The sequence below is a fragment of the Diadema antillarum genome, unplaced genomic scaffold (assembly GCF_040938485.1).
Source record: "Diadema antillarum isolate AM-2024a unplaced genomic scaffold, OU_Dant_1.0 seq00000642_RagTag, whole genome shotgun sequence".
In the NCBI taxonomy this organism is placed as follows: domain Eukaryota; kingdom Metazoa; phylum Echinodermata; class Echinoidea; order Diadematoida; family Diadematidae; genus Diadema; species Diadema antillarum.
Genome location: NW_027271556.1, coordinates 337,693 through 361,266, shown reverse-complemented (window position 1 = coordinate 361,266; position 23,574 = coordinate 337,693). Strand labels below are relative to the sequence as shown.

At 39.6% G+C, this 23,574-nt stretch overlaps 2 protein-coding genes across 2 annotated transcripts; both read right to left on the bottom strand.

Moving 5' to 3' along the window:
* Window positions 1-3,850: 3,850 nt before the first annotated feature.
* Window positions 3,851-7,292, bottom strand: LOC139736376 (uncharacterized). Its single transcript, XM_071647131.1, has 2 exons — window positions 7,006-7,292; window positions 3,851-4,785 (listed from the first exon to the last, which is right to left on the bottom strand). The coding sequence occupies exons 1-2, from the start codon at window positions 7,290-7,292 to the stop codon at window positions 4,119-4,121; spliced, it is 954 nt and encodes a 317-aa protein (XP_071503232.1). The 3' UTR covers window positions 3,851-4,118.
* A 2,597-nt stretch (window positions 7,293-9,889) lies between these two features.
* Window positions 9,890-21,809, bottom strand: LOC139736380 (uncharacterized). Its single transcript, XM_071647135.1, has 2 exons — window positions 21,388-21,809; window positions 9,890-11,344 (listed from the first exon to the last, which is right to left on the bottom strand). Exons 1-2 carry the CDS (start codon window positions 21,672-21,674, stop codon window positions 10,678-10,680), a joined length of 954 nt encoding a protein of 317 aa, XP_071503236.1. The 5' UTR covers window positions 21,675-21,809; the 3' UTR covers window positions 9,890-10,677.
* Window positions 21,810-23,574: the final 1,765 nt, after the last annotated feature.

Below are 23,574 nucleotides of genomic sequence, written 5' to 3'. Positions count from 1 at the left end.
GTGTGAAAATTTGTCATATTGTGATGAAATTGAGTGTTCGAAGTAAACCTAGCAATATTCTTATTGATCACTATACTGCCGGGTTGCCATGGTTACACGATATGGATTGTCAATACATCATCCTGTTGTGTGTTTATTGTGAGCCTGGTGGATATCTTGAGGAAAGCTGTCTGTCTCTCTTCTCACACAACACATACTATGTTATCCAACAGATCACATACACAGCATATAGGTGATTCACATACCGCTTTAATAACACAACTTGGAGATTGTCACACAATTATTCTCGACATCATGAATTATAGCAACTTTATCTTTAAAACAATAAAACTTTCATAATAAAATTTGAATATCAAATAATTCTTCATGTATTTTTCAATCTCTTAAATGTAGTACATGTACTTTCAATACCTGGGAGAGTAATTTTAAGAAATCTCACATTGCCATAATATGAACCTTTAAAGTTTTAATCTTGTCTATTTTTACATCAAGTCGTGACATGAGTTTTTAGATGTGACCGTATAGAAAATGTCAGTACCATTGCAGAATAATGATGACGTGTCTATAATGATGGTAAACTTTCTTCTTAAAGTTTGTAATAAAGCAAACTAGCACAAACATACACACATTTTGAACAAGAATATAGAACAAAAGAACAAATCCACTTTGCATACTTGGCATTACTATTTCAGAAGAATGGCCAAGACTCAGTTCTGTCACCTAATTAATGAGAATTAAACAAGAAAGGGGAGTTTTGGCAGGCTCTCAAAACTCGCCAAACATGACGCGAGTCAAACACAGAGTGTGAAAATTTGTCATATTGTGATGAAATTGAGTGTTCGAAGTAAACCTAGCAATATTCTTATTGATTACTACACTGCCGGGTTGCCATGGTTACACGATATGGATTGTCAATACATCATCCTGTTGTGTGTTTATTGTGAGCCTGGTGGATATCTTGAGGAAAGCTGTCTGTCTCTCTTCTCACACAACACATACTATGTTATCCAACAGATCACATACACAGCATATAGGTGATTCACATACCGCTTTAATAACACAACTTGGAGATTGTCACACAATTATTCTCGACATCATGAATTATAGCAACTTTATCTTTAAAACAATAAAACTTTCATAATAAAATTTGAATATCAAATAATTCTTCATGTATTTTTCAATCTCTTAAATGTAGTACATGTACTTTCAATACCTGGGAGAGTAATTTTAAGAAATCTCACATTGCCATAATATGAACCTTTAAAGTTTTAATCTTGTCTATTTTTACATCAAGTCGTGACATGAGTTTTTAGATGTGACCGTATAGAAAATGTCAGTACCATTGCAGAATAATGATGACGTGTCTATAATGATGGTAAACTTTCTTCTTAAAGTTTGTAATAAAGCAAACTAGCACAAACATACACACATTTTGAACAAGAATATAGAACAAAAGAACAAATCCACTTTGCATACTTGGCATTACTATTTCAGAAGAATGGCCAAGACTCAGTTCTGTCACCTAATTAATGAGAATTAAACAAGAAAGGGGAGTTTTGGCAGGCTCTCAAAACTCGCCAAACATGACGCGAGTCAAACACAGAGTGTGAAAATTTGTCATATTGTGATGAAATTGAGTGTTCGAAGTAAACCTAGCAATATTCTTATTGATCACTATACTGCCGGGTTGCCATGGTTACACGATATGGATTGTCAATACATCATCCTGTTGTGTGTTTATTGTGAGCCTGGTGGATATCTTGAGGAAAGCTGTCTGTCTCTCTTCTCACACAACACATACTATGTTATCCAACAGATCACATACACAGCATATAGGTGATTCACATACCGCTTTAATAACACAACTTGGAGATTGTCACACAATTATTCTCGACACAATGAATTATAGCGCCTTTATCTTTTAAACAATTAAACTTTCATAATAAAATTTGAATATCAAACAATTCTTCATTAATTTGTTTTCCAATCTCTCAAATAAAGTACTTTCAATTTCTGTTTAGAGTAATTTCAAATAGCTCACATTGCCACATTACCACGAGCCTTTAAAATTGTAAATTAATAATGGGTTTTTAGAGGTGAGCGTATAGAAGGATGTCAGTACCATTGCAGAATAATGATAACGTGTCTATAATGATGGTAAACTTTGTTCTTAAAGTTTGCAATACATAATGTAGAATAAAGCAAACAAACAGAAACGTATACACTGATTTTGAACAAGAACATAGAACAGAAGAACAAATGTGCATTACGTAGCGGGCATTACTATTAGAGAAGACAGGTTAAGGCTCAGTTCTGTCAGCTAATTAAGGAGAATTAAAAAAGAAAGCAGAGTTTTGGCAGACTCTCAAACTCGCCAAACATGACGTGAGTCAAACACAGAGTGTGAAAATTTGTCATATTATGATGAAATTGAGTCTTCGAAGTGAATCTAGTAATATTCTTATCACTACACTGCTAGGTTACCATGGTTACACGATATGGATAACATACACAGCATATAGGTGTTTCACATACTGCTTTAATAACACAACTTGGAGATTGTCACACAATCATTCTCGACATCATGAATTATAGCGCCTTTATCTTTAAAACAATAAAACTTTCATAATAAAATTTGAATATCAAATAATTCTTAATGTATTTTTCAATCTCTTAAATGTAGTACATGTACTTTCAATACCTGGAAGAGTAATTTTAAGAAATCTCACATTGCCATAATATGAACCTTTAAAGTTTTAATCTTGTCTATTTTTACATCAAGTCGTGACATGAGTTTTTAGATGTGACCGTATAGAAAATGTTAGTACCATTGCAGAATACTGATGACGTGTCTATAATGATGGTAAACTTTCCTCGTAAAATTTGTAATAATAAAGCAAACAGGCGCAAACGTACACTGACTTTGAACAAGAATATAGGACAAAAGAGCAAGTCTAAATAATATAATGGGCGCTGCTATTTCAGAAGATTAGTCAAGGCTCAGTTCTGTCAGCTAATCGAGAATAATCTAACAAGACACAAGTGTTTTGGCAGACTCTAATATATGTCTTGTATTCCATTTTCAGCCGCAACATAGTCACATTACTGTTAGTTAAAAACAACAACGACAACAACAAACATCCTTACAAAATGCAAACATTCCTATAGGTCACACGGTCATGATCCATTACATGGCTAGGTACCCTATATATGGGAAAAGAAAACGTTATTCCTATATACACTTCCACATCAGAGGGTTATTGAGTTTTGTTTGAATTAACGAGCGATCGTGAGTCATTTCATTAAGAAAACCTCACCCTGTTGACAATTTCGAGACTTCTTCTTTAAATGTCACTGTCAAAGACTGAACACGTATAGCAAGCTATGGTTGGAGATTTATTATGCAAAAATATAGTACTGTCTACATAAAAAAGAAAGAAATAAAAAGTCCAGAAAGTAACTTTTCTTTTTTGCCTCCTTTAAGATGGGATTATGTTTGATGTTGTTGTTGTGTATAAATCGAGAATGCCGGATGTACTCGACAAAAAAATTGTAATACAAATTTCAAATTTTTTTCAAACTTTTGTTTAAAACTGCCGTCCTAAATTCTTGTTTTCTGAATCGTTTGTCGGAATTTTCTGTTGAAACTCGGATCTCAGACTTTGCTGGAGTTTTCCAATTAATGTATGACTTATACAGTTTGTGTGTTGTGCACCTCTCAAGTTTGCCTTTTTCTTCTTCTCCTTCTTCTCCCCAAACCTTTTGCGGGGGGGGGGGGGGGGGGAGGGGGAGTGGTGTAAGAGTTGATTGACTCTAATCCAGTACTGACATAATTTTTAATCCCTTTTACATTATGTACATGTAAGATGTTCTCATTTGGCATGACAAACAAGATACATTGGTAACTGTACAAATCGAAACGCCCAAATACGCATTTTGTGAAACAAGCATACGCTCTAAATCATTGTAAGTCGACAACAAACAAAATATTGCAGTCCCTTATATCCAGCAATGAATTATGCATTTTTAATTGAGAGACCGGAAGAGGGAGAATATTAAAAAAAAATGATCTTCGTAGTAATCGCTCGAGATCGATCAGGATTGATGTTTAACTTGCTTTACGGAGTAAATCTACTTTGGTAGACTTCCTCGTAGAATTTCATCCCCCGATCGACGGCTGAGAGTACATCCTCAGTCAGACTGGATCTCTCAGGCCTAGGCCTGCTCGACGATCTCGGAATGAAGCACGAGCTGGTGATCGCCGTCCCGTGGAAGTCGGACAGACTGTTGTCCATCATCTGGGTCACGCCACCGGGATTCTTCCATTTCATGATTGGATCCGTGGACGCGTCCCACCGGAGAAGTCCCTCGTGGTAAGGCAGGCCGGCTTCTGCGCAGATCTTCTGCAGAAATGGCTCAGGACTCGCTAAGAAGTCCTCCGTGTCGATGACCAGCGGGTTGGGGTCTAGTTCTTTCCGCACGTGCTGCCATACCGTGTGCAGTTTCTCGTAACAGGTGCGCTGACTGGCGTAGTAAGGGTCGTCGACCTGCAGATCGAAATCCTTGTCCTCGCCATGGAACTTGCCCAGCTTCCTCCACGCACCAATTGACGCCTTTCTGAAGGATGAGATGGCACGATACGGATCTCTGATGATGAAGACGAACTTGAAGCCCGAAGCTTTGGACGGCAAATACTGCAAGCGCTTGTAAAACGATGTCGACATATCTTTAACGATCACGACTTTCTTGGAGGAATCGTCGATGGCTCGCTTCACTTCAGAAAACCTGTGGTGAAAACAACAAAATATCAAGTTTAGAAAAAGATCCAGATTAGAAAGAGTAACTTTGTCACACGTATATCATAATCATATTCATTATAACATATACACTCAGTAAAAAAATAAGAAGAAAGTAAACACTTTTTCGAGTTCATAATTTTCATAGAAGATTTTTATCAAACCAATGTATCATACACCATATTAACGGTAATTTAATTGGCTATCAACCTATAGTGGGTCAATATTTAGCGGAACTTTACGCTTGAGTGAACACGTTCGGTTTTTGTCCTCCAAGACACAAAAGTAAAAAGTGCAAAAGTTGACATTTTGTCTTTTATTTGCAAATAAGATAACAGTGCTAACAAAAGACCAGTTTAACACAATGAGAGACATGAATGAAATAGCAAAAATAATTTTTCGTTCCCTTTATCTCTTTATAATTTCAAACAAAATTAAAGGGAGAAACTTAAGGGGGAAATAATAATTTTCTGACAACTCAAACTTAAAATGACATAGGGAGTAAGGGCACAAAGATGATTAAATGAACAGAATTTCTCTATTTCATTCATTCACTTTAGTTATTTAAGATTTCATGAGACGCATTCAAGAACCGAATATAATTCACAATTTTCCTAATTTGAGAAATCAATTAAAAAGCCTACCGTTTTTGTCAATATTGCTTCTTCTCTCATTTCATTTGAATTTGGATTTGACAGAAAATTCTTTCTTTTTCTCCATTATTTTAAGCCTTTATTGATATTTCGGGCTTCAAAGATATTATAGAGATCATAAGTATATTTTTGCAACTGAATTCATGGTTTTCATTTTTGTAATTTGTCTTTTGTTCTTATTGTTTCATGGAAAAGGATTTACGCATGAATGGCAATTTGTTCATTTTTTGCATTTTTTACTTTTGTATCTTGAAAGAGAAAAACAAAGATCTTCACTCATGCTTAAAATTTCCCTTTTTATTGACTTACCAAATTCATAACCAATTAAATTACCTTTCATATGGTATATAATACGTTAACATTTAGCCAAAAATTCTATGAGAAATATGTACTTGAAAAGTTTATATATGTGATATTATGTGTGTGTGTGTCTGTGAGTGTGTGTGTGCGTGCATGTGAGAGAGTGTGCTTGGATATTATCACATTATCACTTGTCATTCTGTAAAAGTTTACTTGACTTTAGGGCTCCCATGAGAAACGTTGCAAATACAGGTAGGTCTACAAACCTCTGATCTAGAGCCACTGGCAGTTTAGCTTTGACTCTAGGGTCTGTTTTTTTTTTCTTATAAGATAAATCAAGATTTTTACGCAAACATACGTCCATGAGGTATTCGACCGAAATTATAAAGCACGGAGCTATCGAAGTACCTCAATGGTATAAGTCAGAGAAGTTACATTCTGCCTCAGCCAAGGGATTGTGGCCGAGGGGTCTGCACAAAAACAAACAAACAAACAAACAAACAGACAAACAAAACAAAAAACGGTCGTGAAGATGTGTTCGCCTACCAGAGCCCATCCCCACAGGCCCATCATTTCAAAATGACAGGAAAAATTATAGACTGAGGTAGACTATCCAGAGCCCGAAAGCGTCAGTGTCAGAGCTCATCACCTCTCCACTATGACCTCTAGGCTAACGAGGTCCAACAAGTCTGACAAAAGAAAGCAATGCAAAGAGCACTAGCGCACCCTACCAAGGGGCGTACATTTACACGATCGCACAAACCTACAGTGTGTCGCTCTATATTCCATTCAACTACACACACAGTGAGAATCAAACTGGACTGACACAATATGTAAGGAATCCAGACACCATTTTCAGATGGTGCTATAAATTGACATTGAGTAGGAATATTACTATTTGAATATGTCGAAAAAGCAGCAATCACTGCCATCAACTAACCCCCCCCCCCCCCCATCCCCGTATCATGGTACAGAAAGTTTAGCGACGATCGGAAAAAGCTGTGAAAGTTGTTATTATAGGTGAATGCAAACCGAGAGGTGAGAAGAAACACAAGCGATCGTATCAGGGCACACTACATTATGCTTTCAAACCTGCCGTCTTGGCCCAAATACAGTGGCGCTTCTTCGTAAACCTTGACCACAAGCACACAATGAATTGATGCAAACGTATATGATATGATTATATATACATAATGTAAATGTGATGAGGCCACTTCTCTACCTAAAACACTTCCTCCGTCATACTTTATACTCACGCAAAACGTTTCCCGCTACTGGGTGGAAGTTGGTTGGTGGTTTGCATGGCGGCTGCAGCTCTGTCGAATTCGTCGGACAGTGCTTCGTCCCAGTCGGTCGAGAGTGACTTGCCCGTGGTCCAACCGTACTCCCTCATCACGATACGGCAGACGACAAAGGGCTCGAACCAGACTTCGCTCTCGTCGAAGAAGCTTAGACATTTGAGTATGGACGTGGAACCACTGCGGGGTATGCAGATGAAGTACAAGCGAGCCCGCTTGTCGCTGGTGTCGTCTGGTGCCGACATGACCGTGACAGATATAGGCTGTTACAAGAATGCAGGTGAAATGCAGTCTGTGTCTTCACGAACTCTTGGTTTGATGTCACCTGTGCTGTGTGCAGGCACTGTGATGGATACCCAGGATATTATGTATGCTCTCATGCAGGGCGGCGAAAAGTTCGATGGCAAGCTATGTGGACGTCTTACGATCTGTTGACGTTGGTACGACTTTTCTCAGCGCTGTTGCAAGAGAAGCGTGGACACGACGTATCATATATTCGGTCTTGAGCAAGCAAGAGAGAAGGGGGGGGGGGGGTGGGAGGAGAGACAGACACTACCAAGAAAGAAAAAGACAGAAGAAAACAAAAGGAGAGCGCGCGAAAATGGGTTGAAGAGAACCCTCCCCCCCCCCCCCGAAAACAAAACATACATATCATATTTGCCATTACCAGGGTCCAATAATATTGTGTAAACAAACGGAAGTGGCGTATACCTGTCTGTGACACTTAAATTCTCATGGCTACTGCACGAACTGTTTATTCTTTGTTTCATTACGTTTTATTACTTCAAGACAAAGAATTGATTAACGAAGCCGAAAGGTCATTGGAGTCACATTTCATGCAGCACTCTTCTCAACACGGAACACCGCTGAGAAGGAGAAAGTACATACGTTGCTTTTATGTTCTATTTTGACGAGAAATTACTGTACAGCACGATGCACTAAACGCACAGGAAATATGTAATATGTGCACTACACGGTGTTTTACTTTTGTTGTCAACAAAGTACTAGTACAGTGAAATGAAAGGGTTGATTTTTCTTCATGGACGAGAAGTAACTGAAAAGTCCTGTTTGTAGAAGTTCCTTAGCCCCTACATATAAATCCAGTGCACATATTGCACCATATTACGTGAGACGAGGCGGTAGACTTTTTGTGATTATTTACTGTATAGGTCCAATGGAAGAGACTCAATTGAACTTTGGTCTCTGATAGCATGCCTTCATTCACAATTCAAGACGTCGACTTTTAAAGAAGAATAAAATCGAAATACAAGTGGATTGAGGGAAATTCAGCAGTATATCAGTAGAACACATCAGCGAAGTTTGAAGAAATTCAGATAATCCCTTTAAAAGTTATGCATTTTTCAAGTTTCGGTGCCCCAATCGCTGAATGAGAAGACTTCAACATTTCGTGACATCACGCATGGACAACGATACAAAGAAAATATAAAGAAAAAAGTAATATATTTTCACTGTTCTAGCATAATGAAAGAGCACTTGTCATATACCTCATTTCAGAAAGCAGGCGGAATAATAATATTATTATTACCCTAACGTATGTGAGCAGCAATTAAAAAATGTGTGATTTCATTGAAAAATTAATTTCGTGGAATTATCTGTCTATTTTCTTTGCATCATTTTCCAAGCTTGACGTCAAAAAATGTCGTAATCTCGATTTTCCTCGAAACTTCGCTGGTGTGCTCTACTACTCATTTGGTATACATTCCCCTTTGATAGTCGTGATGAAACGGAGAATTCGGAAAGCAACAAAATGATAACGTGAAATAAGGGTCATGTATAGTAATTGTGGGTATTTCTGTGGAAAAATCCTGCTGGACACTGCATTTCTTTCAATCACGATAAATTGCAAAAAAAAAAATATCAGAATGAATTACGATCATATACTTTTCGGTTGACGATCCCTCTTGATAACAAACCAAAATTCATATCAATTACCTATCCACCCTATACAAGCCGATTTCTACAAACACATTAAAACACGCTCTTATTATGATTTCCAAGTCTGTACTATCGATTGAGGAGGTGTAGAAACCTTTGAAAAAATAGCAATTAAATGTAGTTGATTTTCTCAAAATGGGTTTTTGCTTCAGAACGCATGCAATGATGCCCGATTGCTACGTGAGGTATGACAAATATCTCAACTTCGAAAACTCGCCAAAATATGAGGCGAGTCAGACAAAGAGCGAGAAAATTTGTCATATTGTGATGAAATGTGCGTCTGCAAAGTATCACTACATTGCTGGGTTGCCATGGTTACACGACATGGATAATGAATGCATCATTCCTGTTGTGTGTTTATTGTGAGCCTGGCGGGTATCTTGAGGAAGACTGTCTGTCTCTCTTCTCTCACAACGCATACTACGTCATTCAACAGATCGCATACACGAAATATAGGTGATTCACACACTGCTTTAGTAACACAACTTGGGGATTTTCACACAGTAAATCCTCGACATCATGAATTATAGCAGCTTTATCTTTAAAACAATAACACTTACATAATAAAATTTGAATATCAAATAATTCATCATTTTTTTTCAATCTCTTAAATAAAGTACTTTCAATACCTGTTAGAGTGATTTAAAAAAAACTCACATTGCCATATTGCCAATGAACCTTTAAAATTTTAATCTTGTCTATTTTTACATCAAGTTGCGATATGAGTATTTAGAGGTGAGCGTATAGAAGAAGTCAGTACCATTGCAGAATAATGATGACGTGTCTATAATGATGATAAATTTTGTTCTTAAAATTGCAATACATAATGTAGAAAAAGCAAACGTAGACTGACTTTGAATGAGAACCCCCCCCCCCAAAAAAAAAAAAAAAAAAAATCAACATTACATAACGGGCATACTATTTCAGAAGAAAGGTCAAGGCTCAGTTCTGTCAGCTAATTAAGAACAATTCAACAAGACACGAGAATTTTGGCAGACTCTAAAATATGACTTGTACTATACTTTCAGCCGCAACTAGTACATTAATGTTAGTTATGAAACAAACAAACAAACAAACAAACAAACAAAATACAGACATTCCAAGGTCACAGTCATGATTTGTTACAGCGCTATATCGTGTAAAGAACACGTTATTTCCAGTAAACCTCCACGTTAGAGGGGTTATTGATTTTTGTTTGAATCAACGAGCGACTGTGAGTAATTCCATCACGAAAACCTCACCCTGTTGACAATTTTGAGACTTTTTTGTTTGAATGTCACTGTCAAAGACTGAACACGTATAGCAAGCTATGATTGGAGATATACAAAATGTAGTACTGTAAGAGTTGATTGACTCTGAGTGGAAGAGTTGATCGACGTGAATTGCCATCATTTGTATTCCCTCTTGCATTATGCACGTGTGAGATGTTCTCATTTGGCTTGACAAACAAGATACATTGATAAATGTACAAATCGTAACGCCCAAATACGCATTTTGTGAAACAAGCATATACTCTAGATCATTGTAAGTCGACAACAAACAAAATATTGCAGTTCCCTATATCCACCAATGAATCATGCTCTTTTAAGAGAGAAAATTCAAACTGGGAGAGAGAGAATATAAGCAACAATAATGATCTTCGTAGTAGTCTTTACGATTGATCTTTAAGTTGCTTTACGGAGTGAATCTACTTTGGTAGACTTCCTCGTAGAATTTCATCCCCCGATCGACGGCTGAGAGTACATCCTCAGTCAGACTGGATCTCTCAGGCCTAGGCCTGCTCGACGTTCTCGGAATGAAGCACGAGCTGGTGATCGCCGTCCCGTGGAAGTCGGACAGACTGTTGTCCATCATCTGGGTCACGCCACCGGGATTCTTCCATTTCATGATTGGATCCGTGGACGCGTCCCACCGGAGAAGTCCCTCGTGGTAAGGCAGGCCGGCTTCTGCGCAGATCTTCTGCAGAAACGGCTTAGGATTAGCTAAGAAGTCCTCCGTGTCGATGACCAGCGGGTCGGGGTCTAGTTCTTTCCGCACGTGCTGCCATACCGTGTGCAGCTTCTCGAAACAGGTGCGCTGACTGGCGTAGTAAGGGTCGTCGACCTGCAGATCGAAGTCCTTGTCCTCGCCGTGGAACTTGTCCAGCTTCCTCCATGCACCAATCGTTGCCTTCCTGAAGGATGAGATGGCACGATACGGATCTCTGATGATGAAGACGAACTTGAAGCCCGAAGCTTTGGACGGCAAATACTGCAAGCGCTTGTTAAACGATGTCGCCATGTCCTTGACTATCACGACTTTCTTGGAGGAATCGTCGATGGCCTTCTTCACTTGAGAAAACCTGAGGTGTGAAAAAGATATAATCATGGCAATTTATTCCGTCTGTCACTAAATTTAGGAAAAGCGCCAGATTCTTTATCGCAACCACACCTTCCATGAAGAATTCGACGGAAAGTATAAGTCAGTTGAGAGAAGGTACACTCTGCCTTAGCCAAGGGGCTATAGCAGAGGGGTCGAAGGGGTTCGCCTACCAGTGATCAGGCCCGGGGCTCAGGCCTATCATTTCATAATGACAGAATAAAATTATGACTGAGATAGAATGTCAAGAGCCTCAAGGCGACAATGTCAGAACTCATCAGTGCTCTCAAGTGACGTCTCGGCCTAACGAGGTCCAACAAGACTGACAGCAGAAAGCAATGCCACTCCGGTCTTATAGGCCTCACGCTCCTAATTCAACTCGCGCATTGCCTACCGGGAAGGCAGTACAAAGATGAGGTAATGTTATTTTTTACCCAAAAAATCATTAAAAATCAGTCAAGTGGAAAATTGCCACTTTTGGTAGTGTTTGACATTGCTTGAGGACAGGAGCTTCTGCAGGTTATGAAGAAGTTGAATGAATCAGGGTGTTTGTATTTTTAATAATTTTTTATTGATGTATGAGGTAATTTGCTATTTTTATCATTTTTGAGAGTGACTGGATGACTAGTCTCGTATGGAGGCTCTTAACTTTTTTTAGAGCTGGACAACATCCCCAAATTTGTTGTTTGCTTGAAAGCAGAGAAAATTTCCCTTCATCTGCTTCAATTTAAAAAAATTCCATGATTCGATTGATTTTTCATGATTCATGGAATATGCTGCATTTAACACAGGTTTATATGGGAGCCCGGAAAAGGAGCGTGAGGCCTATACTGTGAGACTGGTAGGCAGTGGGCATGAGAGTCGTCTGCTAGAATGCGATGTTCTCGCCAGCAAACGGCATGCAGAGTGTACGGGAAGGTTCCCGGGGTTACTGCCATGGTACCTGCTAGCTTAACTTCGGAAATATTCTTTAAGGGGTAAGTCAGGCCACTAGTAAACAAGTGTAGTCCTATTTCTAAGGTAGCCCTTGCCCTCAACTCTTACCATAGAACTAAAGTTGAATACATTGCCGACCCAAAGTTAGATTTCAGCCCCAAATCAGATTCTAACCCCAAATTTAACCCTAACATTAGCTTTTAAAACCCTTACCCTAACCCTAACCCAAACCCAAACCCTAACCCAACTCTAACCATAGCCCTAAAGTTGAATCCATTGCCGACCCAAAGTTAGATTTCAGCCCCAAATCAGATTCTAACCCCAAATTTAACCCTAGCTGTTAAAACCCTAACCCTAAAACCCTATTAACCCTAACCCTGTACTAACCCTAAAACCCTAACCTAACCCTACCTAACCCTAACCCTAACTAACCCTAACTAGCCCTAACTAGCCCTAACTAGCCCTAACTAGCCCTAACCCAAACCCTAACCCTAACCTAACCCTAACCCTAACCCTATAATCCAAACCATAGCCCTAAATGCCAACCCAAAGTAAGATTTCAGCCCAAAATCAGATTCTAACCCCAAATTTAACCCTAGCTGCCTAGTAATATGAACAAGGCTCAAATTTAACCCAGTCTAAGCTAGTGTAGAACTCTAGTCTAAAGTTAGACCGAGTAACTTACGCCCTAGCCCTCACCCTGCCTAGCTTCCCCTCATCCTAACTGTGGGCCTATATCCTTAAGTTTACTTGTACACCTCAAAACTAGCACCCAGTGACAGTGTAACTGTATTATTTTCACTTTTACTGTGAAAATGGAGAGCTATTTGTGTAAAAACTGTGATGGACGTGCTTGGTCCCATGCAGACCGTGGTTTTTTTGTGTTGGAAGTTTCCTTGCTGTACGAATTCATGTTCACGCACCAGCCTTGTGCCATTTATTCACCACTCATGGTCTACACATTCACTCCATTGCATTTCATTCTAACAACGAACTCAGCATGATTCTCTCAGAAAAATGTAGCAGGACTATCAGTTTTCAAAGTATCATAGTCATTTACTGACATTTAATGAATAATATATCTGTGTTGCAGGCTGTCATACACAATATTCTGGTCCTGCTGAGGGAGCCAGCAGGTTTGTTCATGAACGTTTTTATACAACAGTGTTTGTTTGTTTGTTTGTTTCTTTGTTTGTCTGTTTCTTTCTTTCTTTCTTTCTTTCTTTCTTTCTTTGTTGTTGTTTTTTGAGGGGGGGGGGGGGTGTTTTATGGCGACAAGCAAGAAGATTTGGATATGAATGCGGAAGAGTGGAGCAAACATTATTCCAAACAGTTAGAAATTAAGATGGACAAGAGTGCGGGTGATGATCCAGTGGTATGCTGGCTTTTTACAGGCCGAGTCAATAAGGCTGTGACCATGTAAGTGTGTTGGAATAATAATACTGGAGAACAGTGAATAAAGAACACTTGCATTCTGACTCCAGATCCAAGCAGTCAAGCATCTAACTAACCCCACAAAACATAAAATGTATAAACCTGTACTCATGCTCTCTGTTGTTGCCCTTATGTAGGGCCATTCTGTAGGCATGTCCTGGAACCCCCCCCCCCCCCCCCCGCATTTCCCATCCTATCTTATTCTATCCTTCATATTCTAACCTCTGTGAACTCTAATCCCTCCCTTATATCGAGTTTTACAGTGATATGTATTTTAAAAGTACATCATAGTATATTTATGGCCTGGTGGTGGGCTCAAATGCTCCATGGAACAGTGAAATTGAACTTGCCTTTCTTGCTCATTGAACTTAAATATTTACCTTGATATAATATGAATAATTATTTTGATATTTTGGGAGGTTTTCAGGGTATCCAGCATTTAAACCTTCAAATTGGACTGAATGAATGTCATTGAATTATTGTCTATTTGGGCCCTACATCCAATTTCACCGAACCCAAGGTATAATGCCAGCAAGGGTGCATTGATTGGATTTCAGTACATGGTGCATTGTAGCTTGATGGGGTCCACTCTGCTGAAAACAAGCATGAAATGTAGAAAGTTTTATATCGTTGTAGTCGGAATTAATATCTCTACAAGATGAAAGCGTTCAAAAGGTGTTTGGAAGCACTTGACTGCTCTATAGGCCTCACGCTCCTAATTCAACTCGCGCATTGCCTACCGGGAAGGCAGTACAAAGATGAGGTAATGTTATTTTTTACCAAAAAAATCATTAAAAATCAGTCAAGTGGAAAATTGCCACTTTTGGTAGTGTTTGACATTGCTTGAGGACAGGAGCTTCTGCAGGTTATGAAGAAGTTGAATGAATCAGGGTTTTTGTATTTTTAATAATTTTTTATTGATGTATGAGGTAATTTGCTATTTTTATCATTTTTGAGAGTGACTGGATGACTAGTCTCGTATGGAGGCTCTTAACTTTTTTTAGAGCTGGACAACATCCCCAAATATGTTGTTTGCTTGAAAGCAGAGAAAATTTCCCTTCATCTGCTTCAATTTAAAAAAATTCCATGATTCGATTGATTTTTCATGATTCATGGAATATGCTGCATTTAACACAGGTTTATATGGGAGCCCGGAAAAGGAGCGTGAGGCCTATACTGTGAGACTGGTAGGCAGTGGGCATGAGAGTCGTCTGCTAGAATGCGATGTTCTCGCCAGCAAACGGCATGCAGAGTGTACGGGAAGGTTCCCGGGGTTACTGCCATGGTACCTGCTAGCTTAACTTCGGAAATATTCTTTAAGGGGTAAGTCAGGCCACTAGTAAACAAGTGTAGTCCTATTTCTAAGGTAGCCCTTGCCCTCAACTCTTACCATAGAACTAAAGTTGAATACATTGCCGACCCAAAGTTAGATTTCAGCCCCAAATCAGATTCTAACCCCAAATTTAACCCTAACATTAGCTTTTAAAACCCTTACCCTAACCCTAACCCAAACCCAAACCCTAACCCAACTCTAACCATAGCCCTAAAGTTGAATCCATTGCCGACCCAAAGTTAGATTTCAGCCCCAAATCAGATTCTAACCCCAAATTTAACCCTAGCTGTTAAAACCCTAACCCTAAAACCCTATTAACCCTAACCCTGTACTAACCCTAAAACCCTAACCTAACCCTACCTAACCCTAACCCTAACTAACCCTAACTAGCCCTAACTAGCCCTAACTAGCCCTAACTAGCCCTAACCCAAACCCTAACCCTAACCTAACCCTAACCCTAACCCTATAATCCAAACCATAGCCCTAAATGCCAACCCAAAGTAAGATTTCAGCCCAAAATCAGATTCTAACCCCAAATTTAACCCTAGCTGCCTAGTAATATGAACAAGGCTCAAATTTAACCCAGTCTAAGCTAGTGTAGAACTCTAGTCTAAAGTTAGACCGAGTAACTTACGCCCTAGCCCTCACCCTGCCTAGCTTCCCCTCATCCTAACTGTGGGCCTATATCCTTAAGTTTACTTGTACACCTCAAAACTAGCACCCAGTGACAGTGTAACTGTATTATTTTCACTTTTACTGTGAAAATGGAGAGCTATTTGTGTAAAAACTGTGATGGACGTGCTTGGTCCCATGCAGACCGTGGTTTTTTTGTGTTGGAAGTTTCCTTGCTGTACGAATTCATGTTCACGCACCAGCCTTGTGCCATTTATTCACCACTCATGGTCTACACATTCACTCCATTGCATTTCATTCTAACAACGAACTCAGCATGATTCTCTCAGAAAAATGTAGCAGGACTATCAGTTTTCAAAGTATCATAGTCATTTACTGACATTTAATGAATAATATATCTGTGTTGCAGGCTGTCATACACAATATTCTGGTCCTGCTGAGGGAGCCAGCAGGTTTGTTCATGAACGTTTTTATACAACAGTGTTTGTTTGTTTGTTTGTTTCTTTGTTTGTCTGTTTCTTTCTTTCTTTCTTTCTTTCTTTCTTTCTTTGTTGTTGTTTTTTGAGGGGGGGGGGGGTGTTTTATGGCGACAAGCAAGAAGATTTGGATATGAATGCGGAAGAGTGGAGCAAACATTATTCCAAACAGTTAGAAATTAAGATGGACAAGAGTGCGGGTGATGATCCAGTGGTATGCTGGCTTTTTACAGGCCGAGTCAATAAGGCTGTGACCATGTAAGTGTGTTGGAATAATAATACTGGAGAACAGTGAATAAAGAACACTTGCATTCTGACTCCAGATCCAAGCAGTCAAGCATCTAACTAACCCCACAAAACATAAAATGTATAAACCTGTACTCATGCTCTCTGTTGTTGCCCTTATGTAGGGCCATTCTGTAGGCATGTCCTGGAACCCCCCCCCCCCCCCCCCCCCGCATTTCCCATCCTATCTTATTCTATCCTTCATATTCTAACCTCTGTGAACTCTAATCCCTCCCTTATATCGAGTTTTACAGTGATATGTATTTTAAAAGTACATCATAGTATATTTATGGCCTGGTGGTGGGCTCAAATGCTCCATGGAACAGTGAAATTGAACTTGCCTTTCTTGCTCATTGAACTTAAATATTTACCTTGATATAATATGAATAATTATTTTGATATTTTGGGAGGTTTTCAGGGTATCCAGCATTTAAACCTTCAAATTGGACTGAATGAATGTCATTGAATTATTGTCTATTTGGGCCCTACATCCAATTTCACCGAACCCAAGGTATAATGCCAGCAAGGGTGCATTGATTGGATTTCAGTACATGGTGCATTGTAGCTTGATGGGGTCCACTCTGCTGAAAACAAGCATGAAATGTAGAAAGTTTTATATCGTTGTAGTCGGAATTAATATCTCTACAAGATGAAAGCGTTCAAAAGGTGTTTGGAAGCACTTGACTGCTCTATAGGCCTCACGCTCCTAATTCAACTCGCGCATTGCCTACCGGGAAGGCAGTACAAAGATGAGGTAATGTTATTTTTTACCAAAAAAATCATTAAAAATCAGTCAAGTGGAAAATTGCCACTTTTGGTAGTGTTTGACATTGCTTGAGGACAGGAGCTTCTGCAGGTTATGAAGAAGTTGAATGAATCAGGGTTTTTGTATTTTTAATAATTTTTTATTGATGTATGAGGTAATTTGCTATTTTTATCATTTTTGAGAGTGACTGGATGACTAGTCTCGTATGGAGGCTCTTAACTTTTTTTAGAGCTGGACAACATCCCCAAATATGTTGTTTGCTTGAAAGCAGAGAAAATTTCCCTTCATCTGCTTCAATTTAAAAAAATTCCATGATTCGATTGATTTTTCATGATTCATGGAATATGCTGCATTTAACACAGGTTTATATGGGAGCCCGGAAAAGGAGCGTGAGGCCTATACTGTGAGACTGGTAGGCAGTGGGCATGAGAGTCGTCTGCTAGAATGCGATGTTCTCGCCAGCAAACGGCATGCAGAGTGTACGGGAAGGTTCCCGGGGTTACTGCCATGGTACCTGCTAGCTTAACTTCGGAAATATTCTTTAAGGGGTAAGTCAGGCCACTAGTAAACAAGTGTAGTCCTATTTCTAAGGTAGCCCTTGCCCTCAACTCTTACCATAGAACTAAAGTTGAATACATTGCCGACCCAAAGTTAGATTTCAGCCCCAAATCAGATTCTAACCCCAAATTTAACCCTAACATTAGCTTTTAAAACCCTTACCCTAACCCTAACCCAAACCCAAACCCTAACCCAACTCTAACCATAGCCCTAAAGTTGAATCCATTGCCGACCCAAAGTTAGATTTCAGCCCCAAATCAGATTCTAACCCCAAATTTAACCCTAGCTGTTAAAACCCTAACCCTAAAACCCTATTAACCCTAACCCTGTACTAACCCTAAAACCCTAACCTAACCCTACCTAACCCTAACCCTAACTAACCCTAACTAGCCCTAACTAGCCCTAACTAGCCCTAACTAGCCCTAACCCAAACCCTAACCCTAACCTAACCCTAACCCTAACCCTATAATCCAAACCATAGCCCTAAATGCCAACCCAAAGTAAGATTTCAGCCCAAAATCAGATTCTAACCCCAAATTTAACCCTAGCTGCCTAGTAATATGAACAAGGCTCAAATTTAACCCAGTCTAAGCTAGTGTAGAACTCTAGTCTAAAGTTAGACCGAGTAACTTACGCCCTAGCCCTCACCCTGCCTAGCTTCCCCTCATCCTAACTGTGGGCCTATATCCTTAAGTTTACTTGTACACCTCAAAACTAGCACCCAGTGACAGTGTAACTGTATTATTTTCACTTTTACTGTGAAAATGGAGAGCTATTTGTGTAAAAACTGTGATGGACGTGCTTGGTCCCATGCAGACCGTGGTTTTTTTGTGTTGGAAGTTTCCTTGCTGTACGAATTCATGTTCACGCACCAGCCTTGTGCCATTTATTCACCACTCATGGTCTACACATTCACTCCATTGCATTTCATTCTAACAACGAACTCAGCATGATTCTCTCAGAAAAATGTAGCAGGACTATCAGTTTTCAAAGTATCATAGTCATTTACTGACATTTAATGAATAATATATCTGTGTTGCAGGCTGTCATACACAATATTCTGGTCCTGCTGAGGGAGCCAGCAGGTTTGTTCATGAACGTTTTTATACAACAGTGTTTGTTTGTTTGTTTGTTTCTTTGTTTGTCTGTTTCTTTCTTTCTTTCTTTCTTTCTTTCTTTCTTTGTTGTTGTTTTTTGAGGGGGGGGGGGTGTTTTATGGCGACAAGCAAGAAGATTTGGATATGAATGCGGAAGAGTGGAGCAAACATTATTCCAAACAGTTAGAAATTAAGATGGACAAGAGTGCGGGTGATGATCCAGTGGTATGCTGGCTTTTTACAGGCCGAGTCAATAAGGCTGTGACCATGTAAGTGTGTTGGAATAATAATACTGGAGAACAGTGAATAAAGAACACTTGCATTCTGACTCCAGATCCAAGCAGTCAAGCATCTAACTAACCCCACAAAACATAAAATGTATAAACCTGTACTCATGCTCTCTGTTGTTGCCCTTATGTAGGGCCATTCTGTAGGCATGTCCTGGAACCCCCCCCCCCCCCCCCCGCATTTCCCATCCTATCTTATTCTATCCTTCATATTCTAACCTCTGTGAACTCTAATCCCTCCCTTATATCGAGTTTTACAGTGATATGTATTTTAAAAGTACATCATAGTATATTTATGGCCTGGTGGTGGGCTCAAATGCTCCATGGAACAGTGAAATTGAACTTGCCTTTCTTGCTCATTGAACTTAAATATTTACCTTGATATAATATGAATAATTATTTTGATATTTTGGGAGGTTTTCAGGGTATCCAGCATTTAAACCTTCAAATTGGACTGAATGAATGTCATTGAATTATTGTCTATTTGGGCCCTACATCCAATTTCACCGAACCCAAGGTATAATGCCAGCAAGGGTGCATTGATTGGATTTCAGTACATGGTGCATTGTAGCTTGATGGGGTCCACTCTGCTGAAAACAAGCATGAAATGTAGAAAGTTTTATATCGTTGTAGTCGGAATTAATATCTCTACAAGATGAAAGCGTTCAAAAGGTGTTTGGAAGCACTTGACTGCTCTATAGGCCTCACGCTCCTAATTCAACTCGCGCATTGCCTACCGGGAAGGCAGTACAAAGATGAGGTAATGTTATTTTTTACCAAAAAAATCATTAAAAATCAGTCAAGTGGAAAATTGCCACTTTTGGTAGTGTTTGACATTGCTTGAGGACAGGAGCTTCTGCAGGTTATGAAGAAGTTGAATGAATCAGGGTTTTTGTATTTTTAATAATTTTTTATTGATGTATGAGGTAATTTGCTATTTTTATCATTTTTGAGAGTGACTGGATGACTAGTCTCGTATGGAGGCTCTTAACTTTTTTTAGAGCTGGACAACATCCCCAAATATGTTGTTTGCTTGAAAGCAGAGAAAATTTCCCTTCATCTGCTTCAATTTAAAAAAATTCCATGATTCGATTGATTTTTCATGATTCATGGAATATGCTGCATTTAACACAGGTTTATATGGGAGCCCGGAAAAGGAGCGTGAGGCCTAACAACATGTCACACATTCTGACACCGAAGCAAATCACCACCACTAATCAAACTGTAAGTAATGAAACTTTATTCTTCCTTCGCCTCCTCAGACGGCATGGTCCCAGCCTCGAGACATCTTAGCGGTAAGCACTATTGGGGCACCCATCCCGCTTCGTCATGAATATTCATCATCTACATGTATCCGTAATACCGTGGAAATGCATGATTTTTACATTTCCCTGCAGCGTTTTCACATTTCCCGGCAAAACTTAACATTTTCCATCTCCCGGCGAGACGTTTTTACATCCCCAGTTGATGCAATTTTTCGAGATTTTTACATTTCCCGGCAATACGTTTTTACATTCTATGGCACCTATCCAGCGTTCGGGGCACTTACCAGTACCAGGGAGGGTCCACCTCCCTGCTAGTGCTAGTACAGTATCTTACTGCCTGATGAATATGCATGATGAAGCGGGACGGGCGACCAAACAGTGCTTGCAACTTTTAGCTTCCAACGTAGGCCACACCCACTTTTCACCAACATGCATATTCATAACAAAACCCACCGAGTATGCTAGCGCCATTGACCCCATGCCAAGCTCCATGCTCTCACCTTTCAACTTGCACACACAGTAAAAATCAAACTTGACCGACGCACTGTTCCGAATCTAGGCACTATCTTCAGACGGTGCTTTAAATATTACTATATGTATTTGAATGTGTCGAAAAAGTAACAGTCACTCCCAATCACCTACCCCCCCCCCCCCCCCCCCATCATGGTCTCGGGATCATGGCACTGAAAATTTAGCAAAACTCGGGTAAAAACAAAACTGTGAAGTGTCAACTTATATTAGCTTATTCGGCCATCGGCATAGCAAATCGCGCTGTCAAACCGGCCGTCTTGGCCCAAATAGGACTATTATGGCTTGAACACAAAATTGATACACAGTGAAGATGTAAATGTTTGTATAGATTTGGATATAATGTGTTCATAACGACAACATGTATAAAGAGGAATTTCATGAGGCCATATTTCTCTGCCTGAAACACACCAAGTCAGACTACTCACGCGAAATGCTTCCCGCCGGTGAGTGGAAGCTGGCTTACGGTTTGCATAGCGACTGCAGCTCTGTCGAATTCGTCAGATAGTGCCTCGTCCCAGTCGGTCGGGAGTGACTTGCCCGTGGTCCAACCGTACGCCTTCCTCACGATGCGGCAGATGACAAAGGGCTCGAACCAGACCTCGCTCTCGTTGAAGAAGCTCAGACATTTGAGCATGGACGTGGAACCACTGCGGGGTATGCAGATGAAGTACAAGCGAGCCCGCTTGTCGCTGTTATCGTCTGGTGCCGACATGATCGTGGCAGATATAGGCTGTTACAGAAATGCAGGTGAAATACAGGTGTCTTCACGAGATTGGACTTGATGTCACCTGTGCAGTGTACATTCACTGGAGACCCAGGGCCTATATATGGCCTATATATATATAGGGCCTAATTATGCTATCATGCAGGGTGGCGAAAAGCTAAATAGCAATGTGTGTGGACGTCTTACGTTCTGTTGACGTTGGTATGACTTTTCTCACCGCCGTTACAAGAGAAGAGTGGACACGACGTATCATATATTCGGTCTTGAACAAGCAAGAGAGAATGAGAGAGAGGGGAGAAGAGACAGACACTATAGCAGGAAAGAAAAAAAGAAAAGAAAACAAAAGGAGAGCGCGCGAAAATGGGTCGAAGAGACCCCCCTCCCCCCCCCCCCCCCGAAAACAAAACATGAATATCATATTATTTGCTATTATCAGGGTCAAAGAGTTGAGTAAACAAAAGGAAGTGGCGTATTCACCTGTCTGTGATACTTAGGGGAGAACTTTTTCTCACCGCTACTGTACGAACTGTTCATTCTTTGTTTCATTACGTTTTAGCACTTCAAGACAAAGAATTAATCAAAGAATTGTATCGGTGGCTTAATTCATACACGTGTAATACTCGATATTGGAGGTTATTTTCAACGTCTTGTCACCTTTTTTCCCTTTTTGTGTTTTATTCATTTTTTTTTATAATCATTACAAATCAGTTGTAAATCATTTGATCATGTTTGTGATATGATTTGATAAAACATACAAATAAAAAAAGAATTAATCAAAGAAGTCGAAAGGTCATTGGAGTCATATTTCTTGCAGCACTCTTCTTACCACAGAACACCGCAAGGACATGAAGGAGAAGAAAGTATATGCTGCTTTTACGTTCTATCTTGACAAGAAATTATTGTACAGCACGATGTATCAAACGCACAGGAAAGATATATAGTTATGTTCACTACATGAAGTACTAGTACAGTGAAATAAAAAGGTTGATTTTTCTTCATGGACTAGTTGGAAATGAAAAGATAGTTTTGTATAAGTCGCGTTTTACTCCAGTGCGCATTGCACCATATTACGTGAGACTAGGGGGTTGGTAGAAGACGTTTTGTGATTATTGACTGTCGGTCTGACGGAAGAGACTCAATTGAACTTTGCTCTCTGATAGCAGGGAGGTGGGAAGACACACCTCCCTGCTGATAGCATGCCTTCATTCACAATTCAATGCGTCAACTTGTAAAGCAGCATGAAATTCATATATATTGTGGATTGAGGGAAATACAGCACCATCAGTTGAACACAACAGCAAAGGCTGAAGAAAATCAGACGATCCGTTTAAAAGTTGCCGCTATGCATTTTTTCAGGTTTAGCTTGCCCCCATCTCTGAATGAAAAGACATTTCGTGTCATCACGCGTGGACAACGATAGAAAGAAAATATAAAGAAAATGTAATAGTTTCATTTTTCTAGCATAATGAAAGAGCACTGGTCATAACTCACAGAACGTAGAGGGAATAACGATACCCACAGCATACCGGAACAAGTCGAGGGAATGTGTAATTTTCGTTGAAAAAGTTTTGTGGAATCATCTCTATGTAATATAGGTTTTCCCGGCCAATTTCGCACTTAGTCCAATTTCAAATTGCTGCATTCAATTTAGCACGATTTAGCCTAGATGGCATGATCGATATTTCAATTTTATAATCTTTTCATTCAAATTCATTTTGGAGCATTCAAATTACCTTTAACATCATTCGAATCAGCACTTTTTCAGTTCAAATTCGTAAGACAAGCACCATTTCGCAAATCGTTTATTCAATTTAGCATGATATAGTCACGTGATCACGTACACGCTGCACTCGTTCATTCGAATTCATTCTTGGGCATCCAATTTCAC